Below are 16,162 nucleotides of genomic sequence, written 5' to 3' on the forward strand. Positions count from 1 at the left end.
GAACAATAGGAACATAGAAACATTGGAATTAGGAGCAGGAATTGGTCATTCAGCCCCTCGAGCCTATTGCGCCATTCAACTTGATCATGGCTGACCTTCTATCTCAAAGCCATTTTCTTGCATTCTACCCATATCCCTTGACATAAAGGATAGAACTGGAGTCAATTATTACTCACTTTTTTATTTATTCATAGAGATGCACATACCTCTTAACCCAACAATCATAGTTTTAGTCTGTGCATATTCATAATGGGTTCAAGTGAATGAATCCCTATTAATGTTCACCATCTGAATAAAATTCAACAGATTCAATTGATATTTAACATTATGATACTTAAAGCTTTATGATTGAGTGTGGCTGTCTTTTAGCATTCCTTACCTGGCACCCAAAGTGTGTTTCTTCTACTTTTCACCTTGTAGCTTGGGCTATGGTTGATGGAGCATCAAACATTCATCCACGGAAAACCTACAACGCAAAGACGCCTACAGTAATTGTCTCCAGATCCCACGCAGGAGCAGTGAAGTCTTACTGCAAAGGTGCTTTCGGAAATGACACAACCATTATCCCCGCCGGTGGAGCAGGTGGGTCATCTGATTTATTAAAGCGACATAAGATTGATTCTCCTCCATCCCATTCCTGGATCAGTTCACTAACATTGTTGCCAAAGTTAATATCAGTCATACAGGCAAATACAAACATTGGCTCCTTTTAAAATAAAAAAACATATTCCAGGTAGATAAAAATCAATTCGACATATCGCATTATGGTTGGGACTGGATCTCTCCAAAATCACCCATGTATGCTTAGGGGTAACATTATCCTTATGTTACCCCAGGTCAGTTTCAGTCCAGCCCCCTGTTGGGAGCTCTTCCTTCAAAATTAAGGGCAGCACGGTGGTATAGTGGTTAGCACTGTTGCCTCACAATGCCAGGGATCTGGGTTCAGTTCCCAACTTGGGTCACTGGCTGTGTGGATTTTGCACGTTCGCCCTGCATCTGCGTGGGTTTCCTCCCACAGTCCAAAGATATGCAGGTTACGTAAATTGGCCAGGCTAAATTGCCCCTGAGTGTCGGTGGGATTAGCTAGGGCAAATGCTAGTCCCACTGACACTCAGGGGCAATTTAGGGGTTAGGGGGATAGGGTATGGGTGGGATTGTGGTCGGTGCAGATTCGATGGGCTGAATGGCCTCCTTCTGCGCTGTATGATTCTATGATTATGAATAAAATGAAGCTTACCATTGAGGAGGTGCATATTGAGGTAGTGGTGCAGTGTGACAGCCATTACAGCAGTACAAGTGAGTGGCCAGAGAAACCCCCAAAACCACGGTGACTGAAGACCTCATCTTCTGATAGCTTCAAGAGCTAAGTGGGCCCAGTAAGGCGGGAAATCCAATATTAGGTTATTTCCCTCCATCATCCACTGCCATCCTTCTGGTGGTTCTCGGGAAGGCAGAGACAGCAGCAGCAGGTAAAAGTAGGGAATTTGGGCAGATTGTCGGGACCTGCTTCACCACCAGCATTTCCATACATTGAGTGGCAAAGGGGAAGCTGATGAGCTTCCTGGCGAGGGCTGGGGAAGAAATGAAAGACCAAGGAAGGATCTGAAGAACTAATTTTCCACCACTGTCCTCCCTATTTTAGGGTGAGGATTGTGGAGGGAAGTCCAGTCTTTCATGTCTCCATGATAGCATGGCTGGGAAGCCTTGTCAGTACGAGCATTGAAACCTGATGCTGTCTTTGTGAACTGCTGAATAGTGATGGAATGGCATCTAAAGTGTCCTCATAACATTCATTAGTGATGCACTTGTAATCACATCCTGCTCTAACTAGCTGCCCCTTCTGTCAAAGAATGAACCAAATATATTTTTTCCATTATTTCCAACCTGGCAAATAAAGTGATGAGGAAAATGTAGATTAGGAATGTGGAATTCATTTGTCAGATTGGCTGGGATGGGAGGTGGTAAATCAACCACAGCACATCTGTAACAATAATCCCTTAACCATGAGCAACATGGTGGCACAGTGAGTAGCACTGCTGCCTCACAGCATCAGGGACCCGGGTTCGATTCCCGGCTTGGGCTACTATCTGTGCGGCGTTTGCATGTTCTCCCCGTGTCTGTGTAGGTTGCCTCCGGATGCTCCAGTTTCCTCCCAAAGTACGAAAGACGTGCTGGTTAGGTGCATTGGCCATGCTAAATTCTCCCTCAGTGCACCCGAACAGGTGCCAGACCAGGGGACTTTCACAGTAACTTCATTGCAGTGTTAATGTAAGCCTACTTGTGACACTAATAAATAAATAATGTCTCAAGTACCTTTTTATCTACCGAATTAGCACAAATAATGAAGAGGTTGGAAATCCAGTTGTTGAGTTCAGGGCAGGCAATGATGTATTGGTATTGTCACTGGACCAGTAATCCAAAGACCCAGGGCAATGCTCTGGAGACCTTGGTTCAAATCCCACCATGGCAGATGGTGAAATTTGAAATCAATAAAAGTCTAATGGTGACCATGAAGCCATTGCTGATTGTTGTAAAAACCCACCCGGTTCACTAATGTCCTTTAGAGAAAGAAATCTGCCATCCTTATCTGGTCTGGCTTACATGTGATGCAGCAATGTGGTTGACTCTTCAATGCTCTGTGAAATGGCCCAGCCATGAGGGATGGACAATAAATTTCAGTGACGCTCACATCCAATTCATTTTTAAAAAGAACTGTTTTCATCGAAAGTGGTTGAATGATAAATTTTGTATTCTTTTGACAGCAAATGTCTCTTGAAAATAGTGAGAATGTAGTCAGGCAGATTTTCCATGGGTCATCTCACCCATTACACTGTGTTGATCAATGGTATAACATGGTAGTGTGCAGTGAAGACAAGTGTCTCCCAAAGCTGCCGCGCCCTTATGCTTAAAGCTACCAGTGATATTCCGTCAGTGACAGGAATACAGAGTAGTCAGGAAAACCAATAACCATCAGAAGATAGCGGCACTTGAGCAGAAATACGGTGATAAACCTTTAAACACATAAACCATACACACTGTCGCACAAAACAGCAGTCCTGTTTGGCAGTCTCTTTTTGTGCTTATGAATTTAAAAAAGCAGTTACCTACAAACAAATAACCTAGGGTTCTTTGCAACAAATGTGCAGGTATAGCAAACAACTCCATAATTTTAACTATGCTTAATGGAATGAAATGGAAGACATTTTTAATTGCTACCTGCCCGTTTATCACCTGACAATATGGACATATGGTAGGAAAATCAGGGAGGGTGAGACACTTGGATACTTCGATGGAGCTCTCACACAGCCTATAATGATGCAGAGGTTGCCTGCCTGCTTCAAGGAGGAGGCTGTTTAAATGTACAAACTGGGACCCTAATGTCAGAGCCCCGATTGTAATCCTAAAATATGCTGCAGCCCCCCCTGTGTCAGGTAGTGAGGAGCCTAAATGGTTGTCCTTAAAGGGACCAATTGTGGCCACTCCACAAAAAAGCTCCAAATCCTTTTTGTTTCTGACTTATTTTTCAGTTCCAGGCAGAGCAGCAGCACTCTTCCTAGCTCTGTAAAAATAGCCTCCTGCAGGCAGGTCTGTGCTTGATTTCCTCCATGATCAGCTCCCAAGCTGCTCAGTAATCTTCAGTGAAGAGCGCCACGGTGGCACAGTAGTTAGCACTGCTGCCTCACAGCACCAGGGACCCAGGTTCAGTTCCCACTTGAGTCACTGTCTGTGCGGAGTCTGCACATTCTCCCCGTGTCTGCGTGGGTGTCCTCCGGGTGCTCCGGTTTCCTCCCACAGTCCAAAGATGTGCAGCTTAAGTGAATTGTCCATTCTAAATTCTCCCTCAGTGTGCCCGAACAGACACCGGAGTGTGGTGACTAGGGGATTTTCACTGCTGTGTGAATGTAAGCCTACTTGTGACTAATAAATAAACTTTAAAAAGAGCGTGTTTGACATCCACAGCCTTCCAGTTTTTTTAATATTCATTTGTGGGACGTGGGCGTCACTGACTGGCCAGCATTTGTTGCCCATCCCTAGTTGCCCTTGTTCAAAGGGCAGTTAAGAGTCAACCACATTGTTGTGGCTCTGGAGTCACATGTAGGCCAGACTAGGTAAGGACGGCAGATTTCCTTCCCTGAAGGACATGAGTGAACCAGATGGGTTTTTCCAACAATCAACAATGGCTTTATGATCATCAGTAGATTCTTCATTCCAGATACTTTATATTGAATTCAAATTCCACCAACTGCCGTGGCGGGATTCGAACCCAGGTCCCCAGAACTTTAACTGAGTTTCTGGATTAATAGTCTAGCGATAATACCACTAGGCCATCGCCTCCCCAATTCCAGCTTTGGCCCACCAGGCCCAAATGTGAAAATGGTTCAGGCTACCCAACCCCACAACCAATGCCGGAGCTCACCTTAATGACCTGAATGATAACCCTCTTGTCACTATGTTGCCTGTCTACAAAAGCTGGTAGTCTGCTGCTGTGCACATTAGTCGTCTCATCAACAAAAGCAGCAGCAAAGTTTCTCAATTTGTGCATCTTCCCTGTGTGGTCGTGAAAACCCAGCCTCCTTCATCTAAAGTGTTGCTCAGTGCGAATTGTTGGGGAGATAATGGCGTGCAGTGACAATGTCACTGGACTAGTAATCCAGAAGGCCGGGCTAATGCTTTACACGGGTTTACATCCCACCACAGAAGCTGGTAGAATTTCAATTCAGCCAATAAATTACTCTCAGTAATGGTGACCATGAAACTGTCATTAATTGTCATTACAAAAAATACTGGTTTACTGATGTCATTTAGGGAAGGAAATCTGCCAGTTGTACCTGGCCTGGCCTATGTAGGGATCGGTGGTCATTGTTGCACCATAACCCATTTCCCTCAGAAAACAGCCTTTTCCTTCAAAGATCTATTGCATGTTTGATTGCCTCAGAGTTCAAACTTCATGTTTGCACTCTCGGAACCATGGATTAACATTTCCTTGTGTAGTTCACAACCTGCAATCATGGAATAGCTGTTCCTCATAATGCCTACCTTGGGATTAATGATTAACACACAAATGATCACACATCTACAAAACTTTTTTAAAAATTCATTCACTGAATGTAGGCGTCAGTGGCAAGAAAACATTTATTTACCCGTCTCTAATTGCCCTTGAGAAGATGGTGGTGAACTGCCTTTTTAAACAGCTGCAGTTGTGGGTCTGAAGAGGCCAGATTGCGTCAGACGAACTGATTTTTTTTCCTAAAGGACAGCAGATGGACGATTGCATCAATCCAATTTTTACATGATTATCATATAACTAGCTTCTTATTCCTATTTATTTGATGAACCAAATTTACATTCCTCAGTTTCTGTGGTGGGATTTGAACTCTGGATGACTAATCCAGTAATATAACCATCTTGTGAACGTCCCGATGGTACGACCAACTTGATGAAACTTTGGCTATTTTTTTCTGCTGTTAAGTAGGGAGGTTTAAGCAAATAAACTTGCAATCTTCGGCTTTAATTAACACCTTAAGGAGCAAAGTTGCGAAAGAAGCTTACTCCTGGAATAATCATAGAATCCCCAAAGTGCAAAAGGAGGCTATTTAGCCCATCGAGCCTGCACTGACAACAATCCCACCCAGGCCCTATCCCCGTAATCCTACATATTTACCCTGCAAATCTCCCTGACACTAAGGCAATTTAGCATGGCCAATCAACTTAGTCTGTGCATCTTTGGATTGTGGGAGGAAACCAGTGCACCAGAAGGAAGCCCACTCAGGCACGGGGAGAACATGCAGACTCCGCATAGTCAGTGACCCCAGGCCGGAATTGAACCTGGGTCCCTGGCGCTGTGAGGCAGCAGTGCTAATCACTGTGCCACCGTGCCACCCACATTTGCTTGTCTGGAAGGACCCTGTGGCAAAAAAAAGTTGAGGGGGTGGCGATTTTGTGGCAGTGTGATGGTAAACTGCCCCTATAATTTTTTCTCAATCCAATGTCTGATTTTAATCATTTCCGAGTCTTCATTCATTGGTATTCTGATGTTCCCTGTAACTGAATTGAAATACGTTGCCTGGGTTATTTGATGCCTACTGCTCTAATTGTGCTCTGTGTGAAGCCAGACTGTCTTTCACCCAGCTGTGAGATTCAGTCAATAACTACTGCACCTATGGTCTGGGACAGAAATCGCCTGCATTATTTACTTGTCTGACCCAGCTTAATGAGACCTTTTTGATTATCTTCTACCCTGTGTTATGCTGCATAGGCTTTTAACGATCAGCACACAGCATGGGCAAATAATCTTTTAGTGCTAGCTATTAGCAGATCACACTGATAATGTTTGGCTAGTTGTTTGCTCAAACGTGAAAACTGAGTGAAGAATGATCCATATGCACCATAAAAACTATTGTGGTGGCCATTATGTTAGATTGCAGCAAAGTTATGCAAGGTGGTGGCACGGTTGCACAGTGGTTAGCACTGCTGCCTCACAGTGCCAGAGACCCGGGTTCGATTCCCAGCTTGGGTCATTGTCTGTGCGGAGTTTGCACATTCTCTCAACTCTGCGTGGGTTTCCTCCAGGTGCTCCGGTTTCCTCCAGAGTCTGAAAGACGTGCTGGTTAGGTGCATTGACCCAAACAGGCACCGGGGTGTAGCGACTAGGGGAATTCCACAATAACTTCATTGCAGTGTTAATGTAAGCCTTACTTGTGACTAATAAATAAACTTTACTTTGCAAGCCTATGCTACTTACTTTAAAATGTAACTACCATGGCAGCATTTACATCGGAGATAAACAATTGCAACTATATACAGGTAAAACTTTCTCATGGCTTTAGTTATTCTGTTCCCTTCAGCGCTGTTTCTGCACCGGAGAGAAAGGTCTAGCAGATTTTTCTTTGCCCGGCCTCTGCCAGAGGTGTAGTGGATCTGAACAATATCAGGCTGATTCACATACTAATCTGGCACTTGCCCTATGGGAAGGGGAAAGTTACTCATTTTATGTGTTTGGATTGTCCCATATGGGAATTGAGTGCTCCTCCTGTGTGCAATTACATCTCCACACCTGTGCCCTTCCTGCTGTTCAGATTCACCACCTATGTCATTAATATTTGAAGCATTGTGTGTTGTTTGGTTCAAACCAGCAGCATGACTGCCGTATGCATCATCTACAAGATGCAGTACAGCAACTCGCCAGTCAACGGGACTTTGCAAACTGCAACCTTTACCGACTAAAAGGATGAGGGCAACACCGCCACCCCAAAATTCCCCTCCAAGTCACACACCATCTTGATTTGGAAATATATCATTGTTCCTTCACTGAATCATCACTAGGTCACAATCCTTCAATTCCCTCACCAACAGCACTATGGGTATACCTACACCACATGGACTGCAGTGCTTCATGAAGACAACTCACTACCACCTTCTTGAAGGCAGTTAGGGATGGGCAATCAATGTCAGGAAGAATTAAAAAGAATATTATTAAATGGAGATAGATTGCGGAACTCTGCAGTACAGAGGGATGTGTGAGTCCTGATACAACAATCACAAAATGTTAGCAAGCATTTACAGCAAGTGATTAAGAAGACAAAGGGAATGTTGGATAATCTGAAACCAAAAGAGAAAACACGGGAAAATCTCAGCAGATCTGGCAGCAGCTGTAAGGAGAGAAAAGAGCTGCCGTTTCGAGTCCAGATGACCCTTTGTCAAAGCCAAAAGAGAGAAGCTGTAAGCTGCGCCAGATGAAGATATTGGCCGGGGGGGGGGGCGGGAATGGGACAGAGATAGAATAGAAAAGGGGAAGCGGGGGGGGAGAAAAGGTAAGGGAGGGGGTTGAAGTGGGGGAAAAAAAGCATCTGTCACAGCTTACAGCTTCTTTGCCGTTTGGCCAATCACACCCTTTATTCTCTCTGTGGATTGCTATTAGTAGTCTTTTCCCCTGGTTTCTATGGCTATGACTCATCTTTCATTCCCTCACCCTGCAGTATAAATATCTCCCACTTTCTATGCCTTTTAGCTTTGACAAAAGGTCATCTGGACTCGAAACGTCAGCTCTTTTCTCTCCTTACAGATGCTGCCAGACCTGCTGAGATTTTCCAGCGTTTTCACTTTTGGTTACAAAGGGAATGTTGTTGTTTATTGCGAGGGAAATGAAATATAAAAGTAGGAAAGTTCTCCTACAATTGCACATCTGGTGTACTGTGTACAGTTTTGGTCCCCTTACTTAAGAAAGGATATAACTGCATTAGATGCTGTTCAGAGAAGGGTCACATAACTGCTTCCTGGGCTGAAGAGATTATCTTAGGAGGAAAAGTTGGACAAGTTAGGCCTGTATATATTGGAATTTAGCAGAATGAGAGATGATCTTATTGAAACATTGAAGATCCTGAGGAGTCTTGACACTTGATGGATGCTGAGACTATGTTTTCCCTGGTGAGAGAGACTAGAATTAGGGGGCACAGTTTAAAAATAAGGGGACTACCATGACAGATGGAGATGAGGAGATTTTTTTTCCAGAAGGTCGTTAGTCTGTGGAATTCTCTTCCTCAGAGAGCTGTGGAGGTAGGGTCATTGAATAGTTTTAAGACTGGGTTAGGTTCTTGATTGACAAGGGAGTCAAAGGGTATAGCAGGTAGGCAGGAAAGGAGAGTTGAGGCCACAATCAGATCAGCCATGATCTTTCTAAATGGGGGTGGAGCAGGATTAAAGGGACTCCTGCACCTAATTCATATGTTCATAGGCCAGAGTCTCCAGCAATGCCTTCATTCCATAAGTGAATTTAAAAAGGAAGTATCATGATTTTGCAATGGATTATATTCCAATGGAAATAAATATTGAGCTAGTTATTATTTACCTACAATGTGCAACTGAGGAATTTTCTTGAGCCAGGAGTTAAAGTCCCAATTTTAACCAGCAGTGAGTTTGGTGCAGGGTGGGTGAGGTTTAAAGGCATTAGACCTGGGCCATGTTAATTTCATTTTAACACGGCAGATCCGTTTTTCCCCTGAAGCTGATGAGTTGGACATCAAGGCCAATGAGTGAAAGCAGGTATTGGGGTGGGAAATGGACACTGATAGGGAGGGATACAAGAATGGCCTCTTGTACAAACTAAATTCTAGAAAACATTTGTACGACCGCCAGCCGGAGGGGCTTCATTTGTGCTTCCTCCTGGCTTCCAAGGAATCGTTACAACAATTACTATATTCTCTTACCTGTGCCTTTTCTGACCACTTTGTTGCCTCACACCAGGCTTCACTGAATTCCAATGCACCTTAACTCAAATCTGATATTTGCTGGCTCTATTGATACAAGGTCAAACAGTGTGCTTTTCTCATGTGACAGTGACTCAAATTATTATACTGTGCATACGCTAATCAGACTTTTTTACTCTTCAGTTGAAATTCCAATGCAGATCTTGTTTTGACCATGTGTATTTTTTGCTTCAATACATAACAGGATACAAAGTTCTTTCACTTTTAGATTCTGGAGAAGGCACACAGCCTGACAGTGCAGATGTATACATCCATGTGACTTTCATTAAGAAGTGGGACATTTGTGCCGGGAACGCCATAGTGAAAGCTCTGGGAGGTGAGATGACAACAATCGAAGGAGGTTCCATCGATTACAGTGACTTTCCCTCCAATAATGGTGGACTTGTAGCAAGTATTGGGGTAGATCACCATGCTTTGCTTAAACGATTACCTGATCTCAAAAGCCTTGCTCCAAAAAAGAACTAAAGGAATACCAGGTCCCTCCGGTTGTGCTCATTGTGGTAAATCTTGAAAGATTAATGAGCAGAAGCAGCAGAAAATTTCATGAATAATGTAGAATGGATTTCTCCCCCATTGACTCGGAGAAATATCAACTCAAGAGGTCTCCCAAAGCAGTTTCTACTGTTCGAATGCAGAAATTAATAGCACCTCTGTGATTTCCTAAAAGCATTATTATAAAATGTGTACTCTTATAGAACCATGTATAATTGATTGACCACAATCCTTTGAGCCTTCTTTTTGTATATGGAATTACTGTTTATGTGAGCCTGTCACTGTGATTTTAAAGTAAGTCTATATATAAACTATTTCCTGCTAAACTATTGTCCCTGATATGAACATTTTCAGTGTCCATTTTCTTTAATGTGTTAAGAACAAAGAAAAGTACAGCACAAGAATAGACCCTCCAGCCCTCCAAGCCTGTGTTGATCATGATGGCCGAACTAAACTAAAGAAAAAACCTTCTGCCTTTATTTGGTCCATATCCCTCTATTTCCTCCCTATTCATGTACCCATCCAGATGCCTCTTAAATGTTGCTAATGTGCCTGCTTCCACCACCTCCTCTGGCAGCAGGTTCCATTCTCTGTGTGAAAAACTTCCCCCACACATCTCCCTTAAAATTTCCCCCCTCTCACCTTGAACCCCCTTGTAATCGACACTTCCACCCTTTGAAAATGACTATCCACCCTGTCTATGCCTCTCATAATTTTGTGGACCGCCACCAGGTCTCCCTTCAACCTCCATCTTTGCAGTTAAAATAATCCTAGTTTATTCAATCTCTCCTCATAGCCTTGAAACCAGGCAACATCCTCATGAGCCTTCTTTGCAGTCTCTCCAAACAAGAACTCACCGTGACAGAATAGTTCTCCATGCAATTGAGCATATCACATGGGTTTTCTGGACAGGTGATATGCAGAGATTTGATTGGTAATGGGATGAGGCAGACATAACTGGTGAACAAGTGGTCAGGGCTGTGTCACACAGATCTCAGAACATGATTATGGAGCAGAAAAAATTGAGTATAACCATTTTGCCTGGGGAATAATGTGTCATATACAAAGTTCTGTGAGGACTGGTTATCTGAACATCAAAGAGTGAAAGAAGTATATCACTCCCAAAGCGACAGTTACCAGTATAGTGTGTGTAGTTGGAATTTAATTTGCTGCTATCCACAATACTATTGATCATGACAAATTAAATTCTATACCAACCCACTTGCTATACTGAAATGCATTGATCTTTTCTGAGGCACAATTTCATATATCTGATTGTAGATATCTCATGTTTTATTGCCTTCACATAAAACATTAAACACAATTTTCCTCTGGGTCTCTGTTTTCTGAAAATGTGGATTTTTTAATATTTCAAATAGTACTGCATTCATCAATTCCATGTGGTGAATGGGACATCCTTTAAACTATAGCCAATTGATTCAACTTCAATTTGTCAGTCTTACCTTAATGGCCTCTGAAGTATTGATAGGAACAGCAGATAAAATGGTCATTGTGATACTTTGAATCAAAAGAATTTTATTTTAAAAAAAAGCAAAAATCCCCTTTGGTATCTCAAACAAACTTTCTAAAAATAGAAGTGCATTTTTCAATTGGGTTTTCCATTTTCTTTCTTGTAGTTGAACAACGGTTTTGTTTGTATATGTTTTAAAATATTGTATAATGGTTTGATTAGATAGTGATAAACCAAAATAGAGTCAATTAAGAGGGATCATTTCAATACACTTTATAGGTTTATGGTAGCCATTCTGTATCAAGGTCATGGAGGAGCTTACTGTGTGCTCCATGTGTTCTGCAAAAGATGACAGTATTTTCAATGTCATTTATATGAGTAACCTTATAGGTGACTCCATGATGTGGCACTCCCAGAGAGTACATAGAAAACCACTGCCAATTAGCCAGTGATTTTCTATCCATTGTAATCGAATGACAGAAAATCATGATCTGGGCACCCACTCTTTTCCAAGGGGCACATATTTCAGGCACTAGAATTGGAATTTCCGAGCACTAAAGTTGGGATTTTCCTTCCGGCCGGTCTCAATGAAGGTGCGGAACCACCCCCCCCAGCCCCCCTCCTCACCGCCACCCTCAAGGGTTCCTTGGTGGGGGGACAGGCAAGCCACACAAAATGCCACAGACATTGGCAGAACTGGAAGATCCCACCAACATGCCACGGGAGGGCAGAAAATCCCGTGCCAAATTTCAGCACAATCCTCAAAATCATCACAATTATAGTCATTGGTGGAGAATTAGGTTTGCGCATGCTCAGTCTGAAAACCCAAAGAGTATCTTGTTTTATTAATTGACCTTGGTTCAGTCACTTCCTTTTGTTGTTATTGACTGATTTTTTTATTCCTTCATCTGAGGCTGATGACTTCGCTATGAGCAAAGCAACATAAAGCTAATTTGAATCTGGGTATTCCAGTTGCATGCACAGTACACAACAAATTCTTCTCCTGCTCCGTTTAAAAATGCATCAGGAGGTGTCTATCACTGGTGAATAATCAGCTTTAGGGGAATCACTTGATTGAACATTATTGAACTAGATTCATGATTTATATTCATTATAGCAGAAGCTTGTTAGCTTATTAAAAGTTGTATGTTTGATTGTTGTAATTGTACTAATTCGTTACACTTTTTTAGAGGTTGGGTTATTTGTTAAATATGTAAATTAGGAAATAAATAGCGCGAATAATTTAGTGTGGCCTTTGATTTTAATGTGTATGCTGATACAAGGGAAATGTGAGCTGATGGTAATGATACTGGACTAGCAATCCAGAGGCCCAGACTTGGCTCGGCTCCAAGTATATGAGTTCGAGTCCTATCATGACAGCTGCGGAATTTAAATTCAGTTCATTAATAAATGTGGAATAAAATGCTGGTCTCATTAATAATAATCATAAAACTCTCAAGTTGTTAGAAAAGCCCATCTGGTTAACTCAGGGAAGGAAATCTGCCATCCTTCTCCCGCCTGGCCTGAATGAGACTCCGGACCCACAATAATATGATTCGCTTTGATCTTTCCTCTGAAAAGTCCGAGCAAGCCACTCAGTTGTAACAAATCACAATAGAAAAGTCAAATAAGAATAAAACTGGACTAACCACCTGATATTGACCTAAGTTTCAGAACTAACAAAGGCACACCCTGCCCACCCGACACAGCAAAGTCCTCCTCGGTAATATTTGGGAACCTGAGCCAAAATCCTCAGAACTGTCCCATGGATCAGGCAAAAAGAAAACTGTGACAGAGTCCGCGAATTATACCTTACAGCCAAAGGTCCCATCTTCCTCCACCACCATTCCGAGGTACATCCTGTCCCATGAACAGGACAGACCCACCAGGAGCGACAGACTGTGATATACAATTGGAAAGGGGTTCCTCTGACAGTCCGCAACATCAACTTTGGACTCCGTGAAGTCTCATGGCATAAGATCAAACATGAGCAAGGAAACCTCCTGCAGCCTACCATCTTTGATCATCCCTCAACTAGTGAATCAATATTCTTTCCATGTTGAGTAGCACTTGGAAGAAGAACTAAGGACAGCAAGGACACAGAATGTACTCTGTGTGGGCACAGTTCAATGTCCATCACCAAGAATTGAGTGAAAGTATCAGCACTGATCAAGCTGGTTGAGTCCAGAAGGACATATCTACCAGATCAGAGCTGTGGCACCTAGAGTGCTGTGTGCATTATTTAAGGAATAATGTTCTTGCAGTGTAGATGGGACAGCAAATGTTCACTAGATCTATCCCCGGGATGAGTAAATTGTGTCTATGTTTTCTGGGCTTTAAAATAATATGAAGTGAGCTCACTGAAACATACAAGATTATGAAGGAGCTTGACAGGGTAGATACTCAGATGTTGTCTCCCCTGGCTGAGGGATTTAGAGCACAGGAGCACAGCCTCACGCTAAGGGGCTGATCATTTAGGACTCAGATGAAGAGGAATTTCTTCACACAGAGGGTTATGAATACTTGCAATGTAAATGCTCCATCATTTAGTATATTTGAGGCTGAAATAGACAGATCTTTGGTCAAGACACAGGGAGTAGACAGGAAGGAAAGTTGAGGTTGAAGATCAACTATGACAATATTGATTTTTAAAATCATGGAATGGCTGCAGCGCAGGAGACCATTTGGCCCTTCCTATCCATACTGGTTCTCCAAAAGTGCCATTACCTAGTGCCACTCTCCTAGACATTTTACTTTTCAGACGATAATCCAATTCCCATTTGAATGCCTCGATTGAACCTGCTTCCACCACATTCTCCGGCAATGCACTCCATTTCTTACATGAGAAACCCAACAAGAGGGAAGAATCTACTTGATCTTGTCCTCACCAACCTGCCTGTTGTGGATTCATCTTTTGGTGGCAGTATTGGTCAGTGTAACCATTGCAAAGCTCTTGTGGAGATGAAGTCCCATCTTCACACTGAGAAGATTCGCCATAGTGTTGTGTGATACTGCCGCCTTGTTAAATTCAGTCGTTCAAATCTGGGTATCTATGAAGTACTGTCAGCCATCAGCAGCAGCAGCAGAATTGTATTCAACCACAATATATGACCTCCTAACTTGCCATATCCCTCATTCTAACATTATCATTAAACTGGAGGGTCAACTTTGGTTTATGATGGCTACAGTAGTGCTTGCCAGGAGCAGCACCAAGCATCCCTGAAAATGTGGTGCCAACCTGGTGAAGCTACAATATAGGACTACATGCATGTTAAACAGTGGAAAGAGTATCCTTGTATGATAGAGCTAAGCAATCCCAAAACATATCAGATCAATCCTGTCGCATCTAGTTGTGAATGGTGGTGGACATTTAAACATCTAACTGGAGGAGGAGGCTCCACAAATATCCCCATCCTGAATGATGGCAGAGCCTAGCACTCCAGTACAAAAGGCACGGCGATCTCAACCAACTTTAGTCGGAGTGGATGGTCCATCTTGGCCTCCTCCAGAGGTCCCCACCATCACAGGTGCCAGTTTTCAGACAATTCTATTCACTCTACATGACATGAAAAAACAACTGATGGCACAACAAATGCAACATTCCTGACTGTGACATTGAAAAAGACTTCAGCACTATCCGCGCCAATAACGAAGTTGTTCTAATACACCTACAACTCTGACATCTACCCATCAAAGTGGAAAATTACTTAGGTATGTTCCGTCCACAAAAAGCAGGACAAATCAAATCCAACCATTTACTGGCCCACCACTCTACTCTCAATCATCAGCAAAATGATGGAAGGTGTCATCAGTAAAGCTATCAAGTGACACTTACTCAGCTACCACCTGCTCAGCAACATTCAGTTTGGGTTCTGCCAGGGCCATTCAGCTCCAGACCTCATTACAGTCTTGGTCCAAACATGGATACATTACCTAAATTTTAAAGGTGAAGTGAGAATAACTGCCCTCAACATCAAACTAGCATTTGACCAAATGTAGCATCAAGGAGTTCCATCTGAATTGAGGTCAATGGGAAACAGAGGGAAAACTCTCTACCACTGAACACAAATGATGATGGTTGTGGTTATTGGAGGACAATTGTCTCAGATGCAGGGCATCACTGCAGAAGCTCCTCAGAGTAATGTACCATACCCAAACATCTTCAACTCCTCAGAGTGGTGTACTAGGCCCAAACACCTCCAGCTCCTTAGAGTAGTGTATTAAGCCCAACCATCCTCAACTGCTTCATCTGTGACGTTCCCTTCAACATAAGGTCAGAAGTGGGGATGTTTCCCAATGATTGTACAGGTTCAGTATCATTCATGACTCCTCAGATACTAAAGCAGTCCATGCTCACATGCAGTAAGACCTGAACAATATTCAGGCTAGGCTACTAAGTGGCAAGTAATATTTGCACCACCCAGGTGCCAGGCAATACCATTTCCATCAATGAAGAATCTAACCATCTCTATTTGACATTCAACAGGATTACCATCACTGAATCTATCATCATCAACATTCTGGGGGGTTACCATTAAACAGCACAGAATTTTGCTGGGATTGGGGGTGATCTAGGAAATTGGATCAGGAATTGGCTAGCGGATAGGAAACAGAGGGTGGTGGTTGATAGTAAATATTCATCATGGAGTGCGGTTACAAGTGGTGTACCTCAGGGATCTGTTTTGGGGCCACTGCTGTTTGTAATATTTATTAATGATCTGGATGAGGGTATAGTTGGGTGGATTAGCAAATTTGCTGATGACACCAAAGTCGGTGGTGTGGTAGACAGTGAGGAAGGGTGTCGTAGTTTGCAGGAAGACTTAGACAGGTTGCAAAGTTGGGCCGAGAGGTGGCGGATGGAGTTTAATGCGGAGAAGTGTGAGGTAATTCACTTTGGTAGGAATAACAGATGTGTTGAGTATAGGGCTAACGGGAG

General features: G+C 42.9%; 1 protein-coding gene across 1 annotated transcript in view; it reads left to right on the top strand.

The window, feature by feature from the left end:
- The window catches only part of LOC144508505 (Golgi-resident adenosine 3',5'-bisphosphate 3'-phosphatase-like), a 47,946-nt gene extending 35,473 nt beyond the window's left edge, over positions 1–12,473 (top strand). The window contains exons 4-5 of the mRNA XM_078236484.1: positions 421–582; positions 9,448–12,473. Coding sequence (XP_078092610.1) covers positions 421–582; positions 9,448–9,728 — 443 coding nt within the window. The 3' untranslated portion in view covers positions 9,729–12,473. The remainder of the gene's footprint in view (positions 1–420; positions 583–9,447) is intronic.
- Positions 12,474–16,162: the final 3,689 nt, after the last annotated feature.

The sequence above is a fragment of the Mustelus asterias genome, chromosome 20, assembly GCF_964213995.1.
Source record: "Mustelus asterias chromosome 20, sMusAst1.hap1.1, whole genome shotgun sequence".
NCBI lineage: Eukaryota > Metazoa > Chordata > Chondrichthyes > Carcharhiniformes > Triakidae > Mustelus > Mustelus asterias.